At 50.5% G+C, this 16,404-nt stretch overlaps 1 protein-coding gene across 1 annotated transcript in view; it reads left to right on the forward strand.

Annotated features, from left to right (window-relative positions):
- Window positions 1–14,840, forward strand: part of CLUAP1 (clusterin associated protein 1) — a gene marked incomplete at its 5' end in the record, with an annotated part of 79,993 nt that extends 65,153 nt beyond the window's left edge. Inside the window, 2 exons of the mRNA XM_082313238.1 lie at window positions 11,894–11,949; window positions 14,641–14,840. Of these exons, the coding sequence (XP_082169364.1) occupies window positions 11,894–11,949; window positions 14,641–14,787 (203 nt within the window). The 3' untranslated portion in view covers window positions 14,788–14,840. The remainder of the gene's footprint in view (window positions 1–11,893; window positions 11,950–14,640) is intronic.
- Between the last annotated feature and the right edge of the window lie 1,564 nt (window positions 14,841–16,404).

Consider the following 16,404-nt stretch of genomic DNA (forward strand, 5'->3'; position numbering starts at 1 on the left):
CCACCTGGGCACCCTGCTGGCTCATGTCCAGCGGCTGTCGACCAGCACCCCCAGGCCCTTTCCCGCCAGGCAGCTCCCAGCCGCTCCTCCCCACGCCTGCAGCGGTGCCTGGGGTTGCTGTGCCCCCAGGGCAGGACCCGGCCCTGAGCCTTGTTGAACCATAAAGCCACCTTGTTGGCCATAAAGCCACCTTGCACTGACACAGTCAGGGGTGCAACACACCTGAGTTATTACCTGCAGGGAAGGATGTCTGGCTTCTGCCACCGTCCATGTGGAGTGGAACTGCAGCCTCTGGCTGCTGATTCCACCAGAGCCCTGGTCAGAAGCAACTCAGAGAAATTACTGTCTGAGGGTCTGTGTTTCACTGAGATGGAAAAAGAAATGTTCTGCTTAGTCTACAGCAAGCAAAATGAAACCAGAAAATCAGGTTAGTTCTCCCTGGCGTTCTTGTTAGCAGTGAGTGATTCTGACCGTCAGCAAAAGCCTCTCTGGGATCGGGATGAAGTGCCTGGGTGGGTAATTTCATATGCCAGTACCTCTGCTGGAACCTGTTACTTAGAGAAACTGCAAATATGTGTTTTTTTCTGAGTTGAATTCTGCTTCCCCCCTCTGACTGAGACTGGAGCAAGAAGCTGAAGTTCTCAAGTCAATATAATTCAAGCATTTTTATCCTCAGTTCCTCTGTTTTTCATAAAACTTGAAAATTCTTGAAAAGCACTAGAAACACTAAGATTCACTAAGGATTTTTACATTGCAGATTCTCAAGGAAAGGTTTGTTTGCAGTTTTTAGAGCTTTGGAGGTGACTATGTAACTGTCTGTGATGCCTCATCTCGGAGGACGTCGTAACCTGGCGATGTGGGAACTGGCTGCAGCCAGAGTCAGCTCTTAATACCAGTTTTAGGAGCGAAAAGCTTTATTATAAAAGTTGTAGATTTTGTTGCAAGCAGAATTTTTTCTAGGAAGAGCTTTGTTATCATTAATTACGCTTACTGGAGACTCAGCATTAGCTTGTCAGGCTTAAAGCAAGCAGTTCAAATCCCTGAGGTGTTCTCTCTGCTGTGCTGTTTAGATTGCTTTCTGTGCTTTTGTAGGTTTTTTCCTAGTGTTTAGTAAACGACTTCTGACAGATAAGTATCCTCTGACTTTTGCATACTCTGAGCATGCTGTTTGCTGACTACACGGTCACCATCCCAATCTTTACTCTCCTTATCTTATATACGTGTAAGTATCTTATATATGTGTATCTTATATATGTGTAAGTATCTTATGTATGTGTGAGTTGGAAGCCTCCCTTAGCTCTCTGTCCTCTTTTTGCCTCTGACCTGCTGTGAAGTATTGAAGCAGCTCCAGGTACGTTAAATGGCTCCTGAGATGCCTTTCCTACAGGTCCTCCAGAAGAGTAGGGTTATGTTCCCCCACTCTAACTCACACCGCTTCAGTCCTACAGTGCTCCAGTGCAATCTCTGCTGGCAGAGATGGATACAAACATTGTTAGACTTCAGGGAAGGATGGCTGGCTCACTTTGCTAAGGTTACTCCTCATCGTCTTGGGCAAGTCGCCCAGTTGCTCTAGCTGTAGCTACCCCATGAGATTAATAGCGAGCACTCTGTCCGTACTGCCGGCTTTGGTTCAAAATGCCTACACTTATTGTTTAGGAAAACTCAACCTTGGGATATCTCGGCTTCTGGTGTTAGAGTGAGCTTGCTCAGTCCTGCCCATTCTTATCTGTCCAGAACATACACGGCCTTTCAATACTTAAAGGGGGCTTAGAAGAAAGATGGGGACAAACTTCTTAGCAGGGCCTGTAGAGACAGGACAAGGGGGGATGGTTTGAAAGTGAAAGAGGGGAGATGCAGACTGGATAGAAGGAAGAAATTGTTTACGCTGAGGGTGGTGAGGCACTGGCAGGGGTTGCCCAGAGCGGTGGGAGATGCCCCATCCCTGGCAACCTTCAAGGCCAGGCTGGCCGGGGCTCTGAGCACCCTGATCTGGGTGAAGCTGTCCCTGCCCCTGGCAGGGGGATGGACGGGATGGCCTGGGAAGGGCCCTGCCAGCCCAAAGCATCCTGTGATTCCATGATTCTATACAAACAAAAGCTTGGACTGTATCAAGACACCAGTCAGGCCAAAGCTTTCCTTTGGGAGCTCCAGCCTGATCCAGAGCGCGTGCTTAAGTGACAAGCAGTTCTAGCCTTGAGAACAGGCTCAGATCTGCACCTCTGTCTGTGTAAACGGGCCCCTTTGGTCCAGGTCCCTCATCGATAGCAAGGTTATATGTTTGACTGCGTGACCCTCGCCAACTGAAGTGCCAGAGACATGCCAAGACCTGAGATTAACGTTAGGTGCGTCAGCTTCTTTAGAAAACCAGGCCTGAACATTCACTGTCTATTTGTCACACTAAGAATCTGTACATGTTCTTCAGCACAGGTAGTTTGCATTTAAAATATACTTAATTATTAAAGCAGCATAACAAAAAACATTATTTGTATGAATTACGGTTTTTTTCCTTGACTCAATTCAAGATATTTCAATCACTTCCTTTTGAAGCTTTGTGTCTTCTTACATGGTGCTTCTCAGCCATGTTTGTTCTCAAACTAAGGAGAAATGATCCACTGTGGTCAGTTCCTGTAGCTGCTGTGATGCAGTTTTACATCTCTAATTTCCAGGTTATTAGGATTGTAAGACAAGACTTCTTCCCTCTGTCTGTAATAGGTGGGCAGGTATTCCAGTGTGTTTTGCCATTATAGAGGCAAGATTCTCAGGGAGAGATAATCTCTCCTATTAGGCCACTTGGTATAATTGAGAAAAATCAACACTTTAACCCTCAAGAATCCTTTCATCAGGTTTGTCTAGATGCAGCAAAATTCAAACTAAACGCAGCTTTGGCTATTGCTCCTGGTTCTATTTCTTTAGCCAATTAAAAGACTTGAAGGTATAGGATTTAGCCTCCCATGGAGCAGAAAAGAGTGTTAGCTGGGGGAGACATGACAGGCTGCTAGCTCCTGTGGTACAGCGAGAAAATCGAACCCTTATTCCCCACGTAGGAAGAGGAATAGGCAGTAGCAGGTTAAGAAGGAAGCTGTAATGCGCTATGCAGCTCGTATCTCCATTCAGGTCAGTGGTTCTGTCCTTCAACAGCACAGCAAAGCCAGCTTTAGGAAGCCGGGAAGGCTTCTGGACAAGGAGGGAGCGGGCATGGGGTGAAAATAAATGGCTAGGAAGACAGTCGCCAAACTGACAGATGCCGGCTTACTGGGTTTGTGGAACTACAACCGGTTTTGTTATCACAATTACAGGCAAGTCTCCTCCTTGATGAGGCTTATTATAATAAATCCATGTGTCACGAATCATTTGCTTTTGTATCTAAGAGAATACATTGATTTATTGTCTGTAACTTTTAATTTGAACGTTGCCAGTGCGAATAAAAATTCACATCCACTTTATTCTCTCTGGCAATAGATAAGTGAGGCTGTTACAAAGCAAAGAGATGCATGGACTTCCCTGAGGTCAAACCATGAGTTAGTGAGGGCGTTTGGAATAAGACTCTTGCTTTGTCAGAGAACCAAAGAAAGACAAAGTCTTGGAGTGTTGAAGGTCTTAACCATCTGCAGCGTAGAGAAACCTCTTGCCTGAAACAGGCCGTAAACCAGCAGTCTGCAGCAGGATGGTTGTTCACGTGCAGACAGGGTGGACTTCAGGGTGAAGAATGCAAAGCCTTGTCCTAGCAACGTAGGAGCTGCCACGCCAGGTCAGACATGAGGTCCCTCTAGCCTGGTCTCCTGTCTCCAGCACTGGCTGAAAGAAAATCCCTGGGGAAGAGTGTAGGAACTTCCCTCAGGTTCCCTCCCGCTCCCCAACTGTTTTAACCCCCATCAGGATTTCCTGAGCTGGATGTGGTTTCCATGAATTTAGCACAACCCTCAGTAGATTTTTTTTTTTTCCTAAGAACCTTTCCAGTTTCCCCTTGAGCTAAAGTGGATTTTTTTCATCCGCACTCTCAAAAGTGGCAGATTTTAAAGCGATGTTGTGATTACATGCGCAGATCCATCTTTCCAGTCTCATTCAGACCAGAGTTCTGAAATGCATTTTGGAATCATGAGCAAATTCAGGATCTCTCCTCTTCTCAGCAGTGGCACCGGCTGATGGCGTAGGCCGTGGCAGACCGGCACACGCTGTGCTTGCAACAAGGTAGGCAGTGGAAATGCTGCTGAATGAAGCAGAAATGATCCGCGCTTGCAGAACTGTGGGACTGTGCCTGTCTCTAGTAAACCACCCTCTATTCCACACTGCCAGGATCTTTCAGCTCCCGTAAACCAATTATCCGAACGCTTTAGCTCTTACGTTTCCTTCTGTAATGTCGGTGTTAAGGGGCGTTCTTGTCCTGTTTGGACCACAGAGACCATTTCACTACTGAAGACAGTAACAACTTCAGCCCCATTTGGTTTTTATTGTAAGAAGACGGCTTTCTAAAACTCTGAATGTTTTTCAGGAAACAATCAGTCCAAGGTCAAACAGTGAGAGAGCAGCTCTCTTGAAGCCTCTTACCTTTGCAGACCTGACCCAGAGGATCAATGCGGTAATGATGTGCTGGCAGCCGGGTCAGCGAGTGTGCTTGCTACCGAATGGACAAAACCTTTGTGAAAACCTGCACTGTTTAACATAGCAAGAACAAAGAAGTCTCTGAATGCAGCAGATGAGAATAAAGGGGTTTTATTAAGACAGCAAAGTGTACTTCATTGGAGGAAGTGGAATCAAGCATGCGGCAATCAAACCGGAGGCGAGCGCAGGGGCAGACGGAGAGCGCGGTCCCGCGTCTCAGTAGCCATGGGCTGGCTTGCCGGCGCCAGCTGTTCCCGTGCCGTAGCCAGGCCTGCAGGGATCGCCAGGCCTGTATCTCACAGAGGCAGCACATATCCAACGCATGCTGATGATGCTGTTGTGGCTGTTTTGGGATGATGATGTTTAGCCTCCCTGTCTTGGTTTTCTTCTTAAACTTCAGCTTCTGATTATTAAGTAGGAGCTGGCTAGCAGACATTGGGAAAGAGCCAAAGGTACCCTGCTTGCTGGGGGGAAGGCTGCGGAGGCTGAATTAGCCCTCGTTTTTTCAATCCTGTAGGGAGAATGGGAGCTTTGACATAGTAGCAAGAAATCTCAGGTGAGCCTACACAGTCCTGTTTCCAAATCCCTCCATACAGCACGCAAGCTGAAAAGTAGGAAAGTCCTGTCCTCAGTGGAAATGGTCAGACTCCGCTTGTGGAAATTCTCTCTCCAGCTTGTGGCCACGTTTAGATTTCTGCTACTGAATTTCCAGAATGTTTTCCTTCCCCCTGACCTCCCCAGGTGTGTAGAAACCACAGGTATGCCATCAAGATGCAGCGGAGTGGAGGGATTCAATTAGGAGTGTGCAGTAGCTGCCTGCTCCTTGTTGGATGTCTTGTTCACACTGAGTTCCTCTGGCTGTCACCTGCCTAATTTTTAAAAACACGTTAACTAACTAGTCTACTTCTTCCCTTCTCTCTGCTTCCTAAAGGAAATTACATCTCTGAGTCCAAGACCAAGAAACATATGCAAGTGCATTTCTCTGTACAAATACAAGATGATAACAGGTTTTCTCAAAATGTTGCATTCTTCTCTGTTGTGGAAATGAGTCTTGATAAGGAAAGCATGCTGAAGCAGCAGTTGTCTCGGCGTCATTCAAATGCTGTGTGATCCCATCCCCGATCTCAGCTTCATCCGTAGGGACACTGCCTCTTACCGGCGTGCAGCTTAGTGCGGGATGTGGTCTCCCTCTTTACTGTTCCCAAGTCATTCCCCGCAATCAGTCTGTCCAGAAACCCTTAAGAAACAGCGATCAGGGCCTCCCCACTGCTGCAGTCAGATACCTGGAGCGTGTGTTTTTGAAAAAAACAAAAAAAAAACGGAAGAAAATGTCTTGTTCCGAGTCATGCCACACTTGATAACTCAAGTGCCACTAGGGAGGATTTGCCAAGGGTGTCGCACGTGCAAACTTCAGCCGCTGACTCAAGAAACTGCCAGTGTCCTCCTGATGTCCCAGCAGTTCCAGCATGGCAAAGCCTGAGTCTCAAAAATACCAGGAACCTGCAGTTCACGTACCCCGTGGGGCTTGCAGGTGCTCTGCATCTCATGCTTTCAGAGGCCAAAATAGATTCTGATGTCTGCACAGAAGGGAGAGCTTTAGACCTGATATGGCGTCAAGTGGGCAGAGGTGAGTCAGATATGAGCAGCAGCCTTGACACAGGCTCTGCTGGGCGCTGAACCCTTCTCACCTTTCCCGTCCGCGTGGGATTTGTGATTATTGTTTGTAACCCCAGAGCTCCTTTGAAAATCCCCACCTCATTTCTTGGCAGTTAACAAAAAGTACAGAGCAACGGAAACCAAAATCTCCTCTAACCTGGCCAGGCTGCTCTCTTCCTGAATAGTGTGGTATAGTGTGGCCAGCAGGAGCAGGGAGGTGATGGTGCCCCTGCGCTGGGCACTGGTGAGGCCGCCCCTCGAATGCTGTGCTCAGCGCTGGGCCCCGCACCCCAAGGCGGCCATGGAGGGGCTGGAGCGTGGCCAGAGCAGGGCAGCGAGGCTGGGGCAGGGGCTGGAGCACAAGGCTGGGGAGGAGCGGCTGGGGGAGCTGGGGGGGCTCAGCCTGGAGAAGAGGAGGCTGAGGGGAGCCCTCATCGCTCTCTGCAATGGCCTGAAAGGAGGCTGGAGCCGGGGGGGTCGGTCTCTTCTCCCCAGGAACAAGCGATGGGACGAGAGGGAACGGCCTCAAGCTGCGCCAGGGCAGGTTTGGGTTGGATATTGGGAAAAACTTCTTCCCCCAAAGGGCTGTCAGGGCCTGGCCCAGGCTGCCCAGGGCAGGGGCTGAGTCCCCATCCCTGGGGGGATTTAAAGAACGGACAGACGTGGTGCTTAGGGACATGGGTTAGTGATGGACTTGGCAGTGCTGGGTTAACAGTTGGACTTGATGATCTTAAGGGTCTTTTCCACCCTAAAGGATTCTGTGATTCTATGATGGTTCTTCATGAGCCCTGGTGTTCGCAGGCATCTCGTTGCATGTGTTTGCCTCGAGTCAAAGTCTATGAAGTGAGGAGACGAGTGGGTCTGGATTTGGCACGTACCGCGGTGGTGGCAGAGGGAGAAGGCTGAGGCATAAAGGATGGGTCTGGCAGGATGGTATTTGGCTGTGCATTAGCAGGATTCAAGTTCTCCAGCTGTTTGATAACATATGAAGTCAAGGGGAACAATTTTCATAAAGGCACCTGCTCTCAGAGGACTCTGCCAAACTGGTATTGCTCTCCGTGAACTTTTAAAAATAAATTCCTTCCTTGTGAACTTGACAAAGTGCAGTTTTATCCCGACTGAGGCTTTGTACGCATGGCATACAGTGGGTCGTTGTGACTATGCTCCTGGAGTGAATATACTTTTCTAGTAAAGCAGATCAAGTTCTAATTAGAAAACTTATAAAAGAATTTTGGAGAGTCAGATTAGTCTCTGCCTTGCCTCTTCAGGTCAAGTGGGAGGGGAAAAAACAGTCAAGACTAAGTGTTTGAGCCACTGGGTCTGACTGCCAGTGCTTGGAGGAAACTCATCTGGGGAGGGAGAAAGCTGATACAAAACCGCTCTTCTCATTTTCATGTATTTCTGTGTGGATCTCTGCAGATTCCTGTCCCCCAGATAAAAATTTGCAAAGTCTTTAGTTTCCTGATATAGCAGCTCATGTAGCTGGGGAAAGGGGGGCAATCAAGTGTGTTTGGAAACACCAAAAAGGGGCTGCAGTTCGGAATTCACAGAAATGAATTCGTCTTAATTTGAAATAGAGCTTCCTCCCATCATCTCGGCATCTGCTCCCAACAGAGCCGTCTTTGGCTGTGTGCTTTGTGTCAGCAAAGTGCTCCCCGGGAGGGAGGAGGTGTTTCTGTACGCTTGCAGCCTGTATTATGGCCATTGTGACCCTGGGCCGAGTGGAGAAGGAGGAGAGAACCACAGAGCGCTTTGGGCTGGCAGGGCCCTTCCCAGCCCATCCCGTCCATCCCCCTGCCAGGGGCAGGGACAGCTTCACCCAGATCAGGGTGCTCAGAGCCCCGGCCAGCCTGGCCTTGAAGGTTGCCAGGGATGGGGCATCTCCCACCGCTCTGGGCAACCCCTGCCAGTGCCTCACCACCCTCAGCGTAAACAATTTCTTCCTTCTATCCAGTCTGAATCTCCCCTCCTTCACTTTCAAACCCTCCCCCCGTGTCCTGTCGCTACAGGCCCTGCTAAAAAGCCTGTCCCCCCCTTTCTTGTCGGCCCCCTTTAAGCACGGCAAGGCCGCAGTGAGGTCTCCCCGCAGCCCCCTCCTCCCCAGGCTGAACCCCCCCAGCTCTCAGCCTGCCCTCACAGCAGAGCTGGGCCACCCTCGGAGCATTTCGGTGGCCTCCCCTGGCCCCGCTCCCACAGCTCCATGTCCTTCCCGCGCTGAGGACCCCGGAGAAGTTGTAGGTCTGAAATGGTGGGACTGAGACACGTGACTTACTTCCGAGCAAATTTCCTTTTCGTGGAGGGTGTAAGAAATAAATAGAAGTGTGCTCATCCTGGGCAGCAGCTGTAGTGTGCTTAATTAATCATTGTACTTCGGCAATGCCTAGAAAATGCTGCTGAGATCAGGGCCTTGTGCAAAGGGCTACACTCGCACTTAAGAACGGAGAGCCCAAAGGGCGCGCAGATCAGAAGGATCAGGCAAAAGATTTATCCCAATTTTCTGTGTGCGGAGGTGATGCGGAGGGAAGGGAGGCGTCTTACCTGAGCTCACGCTGTGAATTTGCATTAAGAGCTGGAGACTGAACATGGATCTCCAAACTGGGAGCAAAATGTTTCAGCTGCAAATCTACCTTCCCCTCATGGTAGGTTGTCCTAACCTCTCCGATTAAGTGTTGCTTCTTGCTGTCAGGCACAGGGTTAACGTATACCCACTGCTGGGTAGGAAGACGTAAATCATTCTAGTCCTGTGGATCCATTGTAGGCAGCGGCACGGGTTATACAATGGCGAGCATCACACGCAGAGGAAAAAATGGCAAATGCTCATCGGCTTAAAATCGTGGATGCATGTTCACTTCTGATCTTTGATAGCTCAGTGGCTATAAACCATGGTGATGCACGGAGATTAGATTTGAATCCAAAGGTGCAGTGAATTACAGTCTGTTCATTACTAACGTTTTACCTAATTACCACTTTGTACAGCCTGTCCCGGCTGAATTCACATTATCTGTAAGTAAACGTAACAGGCTCTCGCCTGCTTAGAAGCTGCGTGAGCCTCTGTGGCCAGAGTGGTGCAGCACTAATGCCGCAGCAAGCTGAGCCCAGCTCAATTGAACCCAGGAAATTTTAAGTGACAAACACCCCCGGACCTGCCAGCTCTCCCTGTCCTGTGTTTCCCGCCTCCCCCCAGTACACACGGAAATGCACCACGTCCGTCTGTCGCTCCTCCCGCTCCCACACACGGAAACTTGGGGGTTTACGATCTGAAAGTTAAACTCCCGCCTTTGTCACGGAAGCTCTTCTACCGATGTGGAAAATCTGCTTTCTCTCCTGTTTATCTACAGCATAGTGCAGAAGCTGAAGCTCCAGGCCCTCGGCATCCCGGGGTGTCTCCTGGGAGCGTCCCAGGGATGGGCTACAGGGCATAATCCTGCTGATCCCGCAGTCGCTAGTTCAAAGAGGTGTTCCTGGCTTAAACGACTTAGGGATCAGAGTCTGGGCAATACCTGATTCTCGTCTTCCTCCAAATATAAGCAGTTGGATGCCCGTAAGATATCCTTACTGTTTCCAGTGATGGAAGAGCAGCATCCAGCAGGCCTTCTGTTAGCATTCTCTGAGCTCTTCCCTTGGCATTTTTCAACTGTCCTGTTTCATCCGCTCTCCCTATGTGATATCTTGATTCTCTTTTATATTCCGGATCTCTCTTAGCTTTGTCTTAGCAGTAAATTTTAGGAGCTCCCTGCTGCTTTCTCCTTTTGAGGTAGTATTTCCCTATCTAACACTTTATGCTGAGTCTTCTACCTAGCAAAATTGCAGTTAAACTCTTGGAGCCAGCTGTAGGCTGGGCAAAAATGTGGTTCCGTTGCCATCTAATGATATCAGTTGTAATCATCTCCAAGTTTACACAGTTTAGTCTAGCGTAAATTAGAGCAAAAGTCTCTAAAGCTTGAAGAGAGATCTTCTGTCGAGGAATCTTCCATCTCCACTGCCTGTGTTATCAGCAACCCCATGGACAGAGGACACCGCTTGTTATTTAAAGACTTAACAGCCTTTAAATTATCTGCCTTGGCGCAACAAGGGTTTTTTGGGGACTTCTGGATGAGTTAGCTAGCTTTTTGCTACAACTAACCCAAATCAATCTGCAAAAGGGACAAAAGGGACCTGTCTTCTTTTGTACTTTGGGGGGTATAAAAGGGGTTTGACAGGATATATTTTAAAGTCGCTTTGTTTTCATGCTAAAAAAAAATTAACTAGGTTTTGTCTAGATTGGAAAAATCCATATTTGGCATAGAGAAACCGAGTGATGAGAGGAGATAAACAGCTGGTGAAATGCGATGGTCACAGCAGGAGTGTTAAATAGGCAGCCGGTTAGCGCCGAGTGGCTTCTGGTGGCTGCAGGCACCGGGGCTGAGTCACCCGCTCAGCCCACACGCAGGATTTCCCCAGTCACAACTCCGCTATACCCATTCCCAACACCTTCCAGCTCCCTTCCTAGCAAAGGAGACCATAGAATGACAGAATCACAGAATCGTTAAGGTTGGAAAGGACCTCTGAGATCGAGTCCAACCGTTAACCTAACTGCCAGGCCACCTCTAAACCCTGTCCCTAAGCACCACATCCACACGGTTTGAACGCTTCCAGGGACTGTGATTGCACCCCTGCCCTGGGCAGCCTGGGCCAGGGCCTGACCGCTCTCTCCGGGAAGAAATTTTTCCTAATATCTAATTTAAATCTCCCCTGGCGCAACTGGAGCCCATTTCCTCTTGTCCTATCGCTTGTTACTGGGGAGAAGAGACCAGCAAGAGAAACCACGCTAGCATCTTCCCCATTTCATATGGCCTCTACACAGCCAAAAGTAACCAAGCAAGGCGCAAGCGTGTTCTCCCTTTTCGGTGAACTCCCTACAACCCTGAGATCTCCACCTCCCTCTTCAGACTTACACATCCAGCTCTCAACAAGAAATTCTTGAGGTTTGCCTTGGCACTGCCTAGGATTCCTGTGAGATGTCCGTCCCTGCTGGAACATCAGAGAGGATCTGAGCACAGTGAGGTCTCTAAAGGACAGAAGGCTTACCACATGGAAAAAACGGGCTATTCTTCTCTGTGTACCAAAGCAGAGGAAGGAATATGCCAGTTCACAGAATTGTTTAGGTCGGAAGGGACATCTTGAGATCATCTGGTCCAACCCCTCTGCTCAAACAGGAGGTCTGAGCAGGTTGTCCAGGACCACATCCAGTTGGGTTTTGAATATCTCCAGGGATGGAGACTCCACAACTTCTCTTGGAAACCTTGTTCCAGTGTTTGACCACCCTCACAGTAAAAAAAAGTGGTTTCTTGTCTTCCGATAGAATTTTCTGTTTCTTAATGTGTCCATTGCTTCTCGTCCTGTCAGAACTGTCATACTGGCATAAGGTAGCTCTGGAAATACCATCCTGACTGGAATTACTGTCAGCCTACCCTCTTCTACCTTCTCCTGAGCTCTGAGGCTTAACAAAGGGGGGGGTTAACCTTACATGCATTGGGCTCTCATCCTCTCACTCCCATTTAACTAGTCCTCTAAAATGTAAACTCTGAGCTTTATCTTTCACGCTCCATCAGCGTTAACCATGAGCCAGGCTTTACGGTGGTTCTCTTTGCTCTTGCAGGAAGAGCTGGCACACGGATCGTGGGAACCATGCAAGGTGGAGACACGGAGGACGACGTAAGTAACCATCGCGTGTGCCTGTAGAGCTTCTCTGACAGTGCTTTAGAATGACAGCCCTCTCCTCGGCTAGAGAAACACCTTTTTACCCGCTGAATGCCCCAGGCCTGCTTTCCCCCTCCTTTCCTCCAGCTGATTGCTCTCTCATCTGCATAGACATATATTTTCCTATTTTTCTTTTGCTCTTGGAGTCTCTCTGCACTGCCCTGTGCTTTAGCCTCAGCCTGCAGCGCATAACTGGTGCAGTGCACACGGGCTGCAGGAATGCTGTTTTGTTAAACTGCTGCGGCAGATTGCTGGGAAGAGAGGATCAGTGTAGCAGGAGTTAAATGCGTGGGTCTAAATCCCATACCTTGCTCTAAAAACACGCTCCTTGGAGCCCTCTCAGTGGGCTGTACTAACAGCGTCAGTCCTTCAGTCCTCCAGATGACGGGACAGGGGTGAGAGCAGAACTGTGAGCTGTGCCCCTTGGGATCCCTGCCTTGTAGATAAAGCTGTCCCGTGCCTACTGGCTTTGCATCTGCTTATGGTTGACCTGGTGAGGGGACAGTGGCTAAACAGGTACACACAGGTTTGTACAGCAGGCACTTATTCTGACTGCTGTGCTCAGCCTTTGGCATAGGGCCAGGCTGGATGGATGGGCCCAGGCCCCTGGGTGAGGGTCAGCAAGGCTCAGGGCCGGGTCCTGCCCTGGGGGCACAACAACCCCAGGCACCGCTGCAGGCGTGGGGAGGAGCGGCTGGGAGCTGCCCGGCGGGAAAGGGCCTGGGGGTGCTGGTCAACAGCCGCTGAACACGAGCCAGCAGTGTGCCCAGGTGGCCAAGAGGGCCAGTGGCACCCTGGCTTGTATCAGGAACGGTGTGGCCAGCAGGAGCAGGGAGGTGATGGTGCCCCTGCGCTGGGCACTGGTGAGGCCGCCCCTCGAATGCTGTGCTCAGCGCTGGGCCCCGCACCCCAAGGCGGCCATGGAGGGGCTGGAGCGTGGCCAGAGCAGGGCAGCGAGGCTGGGGCAGGGGCTGGAGCACAAGGCTGGGGAGGAGCGGCTGGGGGAGCTGGGGGGGCTCAGCCTGGAGAAGAGGAGGCTGAGGGGAGCCCTCATCGCTCTCTGCAACGGCCTGAAAGGAGGCTGGAGCCGGGGGGGTCGGTCTCTGCTCCCCAGGAACAAGCGATGGGACGAGAGGGAACGGCCTCAAGCTGCGCCACGGCAGGTTTAGAATCATAGAATCACAGAATCGTTAAGGTTGGACAAGACATTTAAGATCATCGAGTCCAACCGTTAACCCAGCACTGCCAAGGCCACCACTAACCCATGTCCCTCAGCACCACATCTCCCCGGCTTTTAAATCCCCCCAGGGGTGGGGACTCAGCCCCTGCCCTGGGCAGCCTGGGCCAGGCCCTGACAGCCCTTTGGGGGAAGAAGTTTTCCCTAACATCCAACCTAAACTTCCCCTGGGATTGATTTATGCCATTGGCATTCAGAAACATTTCTGGGTAGGGTCAGGAATGCCAGTGCTGTAGGTGAGGATGTTGTGGCCTTAGTCACGGTGCGGCCTGATTGTCCTTGACTACGTTCTTGCCAGCTTTGGATAGTCATTCTCTGCAAATTCTCCTTCCCTTGGACTTGCCCGTTCACAGCTTTCTCCCATGTCTCCCTGTTGGCACAACCCCAAAGCATCCAGGTGTGGAAAGCCAAGGCCTTCAGCCTCATATTGCCCTCAGCTGCAGCCACTTTGGTTGCCTCATGGCTCTGCCCTCTTAATACCCCATCTCAGCAGGCACCAGGGCTGAGAGGCTGGCTTAGGGTCCCTGGCAGGCCTCGACGTGACTGAGATCAGGGAAGGAAACCAGTGAGGCTGGTTTGAACCCCTCAGAGAGTTAATGGGGTTATGGAGTTGAGAAGAGAGCAGGCTTCAGCCTGCCCAAGAGCCAGCAGCTGCACGCCCAGCCCCTGTCACTTGCTGGTGTGGCACACGATGCCTGAGCTCTGCCTGGCTTTGCTGCCTTCTCCCCCGCTCCCGTTCTGGTTACTTTCTGTTTTCTTTTTATGTTCTTGTACTTTTTTTTTTGCCTGCTCTGCCTCTCCTGTTCTTTCCACTCTGGTTCTCCAAGGGGAGATCTGCCCCAGCACGGCCAGGCACGCGCAGGACCGTCACCAAGGCGCAGGTGGGTTTCTCTCCTGCCGTTCATTTTCTTCCGCTACGCCTTCATTCTTTGGTCTCGCAATAGGTATCACTTTAAAGTTAAACACCTGCAAGGTTTTTAATACCACAGATTCAGCAGAAGTCAGGGAGTTTGGTTTTGTCAGCCCCATGAAGCGGGGAAGGAGGTTCGCAATAAATTGAACGGAGCAGCCGCTGCCTAGCAAAGTGGGGAGCTGCTGGTGAAAGCCCCATGGGCCGTTAGCTCCCAGAAGCAGCTGAGCTCTGGCTTTTCATTATTTTGGAAGGCCAGCAGCCTGAGCTGGAACAAAACCTCTTGTAGAATCTGCTGCTGCTCCCCGGAGCAAGTCCAAATCTGGATCCATCCCAGCGCAACGAAGCCCCGTAGCCCCCAGGTGTGCGACTGCACAGAGCGCAGGGGAGGACGCGACGTAACCTCAGCCAGCGGTGCCGGCCTTTACTTTTGAGTTGGCCAAGATGCCTTGCCATCTGAGAACTGAACCGGTCATGAATTCTCTTTGCTTTCCTGCAGGAGGACTCGGGGGATAGCGAGATTGACCTGGATGAAGATGAGGAGGAGGATGATATGGAAGACGACAGCGTGGAAATCTCCCCGAGCAAATCCAGTCACCGAGCAAGAAAGCCAGAGCCGCTAGAGGAAAGCGATAACGACTTCTGACCCTTTAGTAGCAGGACCAGGAGGCATCTGGAAACATCAATTTGGAGAGCACGCAGGCCGGGAGCTGCCGTTTGAAAAGCGCTTGTCAGCATGAATTCAGGAGTCAGTAAATAATGTTCATTAAACTTGAAAATTAAACTTGGATTGCCAGTCTTGTGACTCTCAAAGCGTGAGCAGTTTATCCGTAATGAGAATCACGGTAATGTGGAGTGTGGTTATTTCCATAATTGCATTAGAACTGGCCCTCAAGCGCTGCAGTGCCAAAAGTCGCACTCCAGTGAGCATCGCGTGCTTGATTTCCCTGCGTTTTGTTATGTCCAAACAGATTTTTTTGGCTTAATAAAACCGGATGAAAAGCTGCTCTGGGAACACACTTAAATTGATTTTAAATCTGACTTAAATCTATTTATCCTAAACATATCCTTTACTTAATCAAGGGCTTGCCTCCACGAAGAGCAGCACCAGTTGCACTGAGGGAGCGGGCAACTGGTGAAGGGGTCCTCAAACGCCGCCTTCGGCGCGGCGTCTCTTCGTATTCCAGCTGCGTCGGTGGGAATTGTTCTCAGACTTCAGTGGGCTCCGCTTGAGTGTTCCGAGAGCAGCCGTGCGAGACGGCACCGAAACTAAATCCGTATGAAATTAGCCCTTTAATTATACCGGTACTTCTGGGGCAGACTGAGATTTCAGCACTCAAATGGACCGAAAGCCGGGTTTTTGTTCAGCGAGTTATGCTGACGCCATCAGCGAAAGTGTATTCAGGAGAACGCAAAAGCTGGAGTTTGCCCAGTGCGTTGCCTCTTTACTTTTTGCTCTGCTTCAGCATCACAATTTGTCTTCACGGGAGCAGAAATCAGTGCTTGATTAGAGGAGTTCATTTTGGCGTGGGTTCATCAGGGCAGACAAGAGCCCAGGCGGTTTTCCTGCCCTTCCCTTTTTTTATATCACCAAATTACTTCGCTTTCCCCCCCATCTGAAGTCCGGAGTCAGGGCCAACCCCTCCATTTTTGTGCTGAAGGAAGGACTACACGTGAGTTACGTGAAAAATTAAGAGCTTTTTCCTCTCTCCGTGTCTCTGGCCCCAGGGGTGGAACCTTCACACCCAAGGTGGTTCCCCATCAGCAGAGCTCCGAGCTCGAAACGTCACGTCAAGGCGGGACACGAGTTCACGGGTAAATGCAGGTTTCGCGTAGGAACGGGAGATAGGTGGGTGCAGCGATGTGCTGAAACGCACGCGATCGTACGGGCTCGAGCTGAACCGGCTGACGCTTGGGACACCTCTTTGCACCCTGCAGAGTTAATTGGCATTTTGCACCTCGCTTCAAAGAAAGCAGGCGCAGAAGATGGTGTTCTTGGTGTTAGGCGCCTGCTGCGAAGCCATCGGGGCCATCCCGTGACCGCCAGCGAGAAAGCACGCGTGCTCGCCGCATCCCGCTCCCAAGGGACGAGAACGTCCCGATTTTAGGACCTGTTCCGAAAACATTTTTCCGTGTGACGCAGGGAATCCGTTCTGGTCCTGTGTGCTGCGCTACATCCGACCCGTGAGAGAGATTTCCCGCGAGACTGGGACCAGTCTCCCCGTCTGGGCTGCAGTTTCGGAGTTACAGTTTCCTATGTTAT

This window comes from Platalea leucorodia, assembly GCF_965183815.1.
Source record: "Platalea leucorodia genome assembly, chromosome: 5".
NCBI classification, from domain to species: domain Eukaryota; kingdom Metazoa; phylum Chordata; class Aves; order Pelecaniformes; family Threskiornithidae; genus Platalea; species Platalea leucorodia.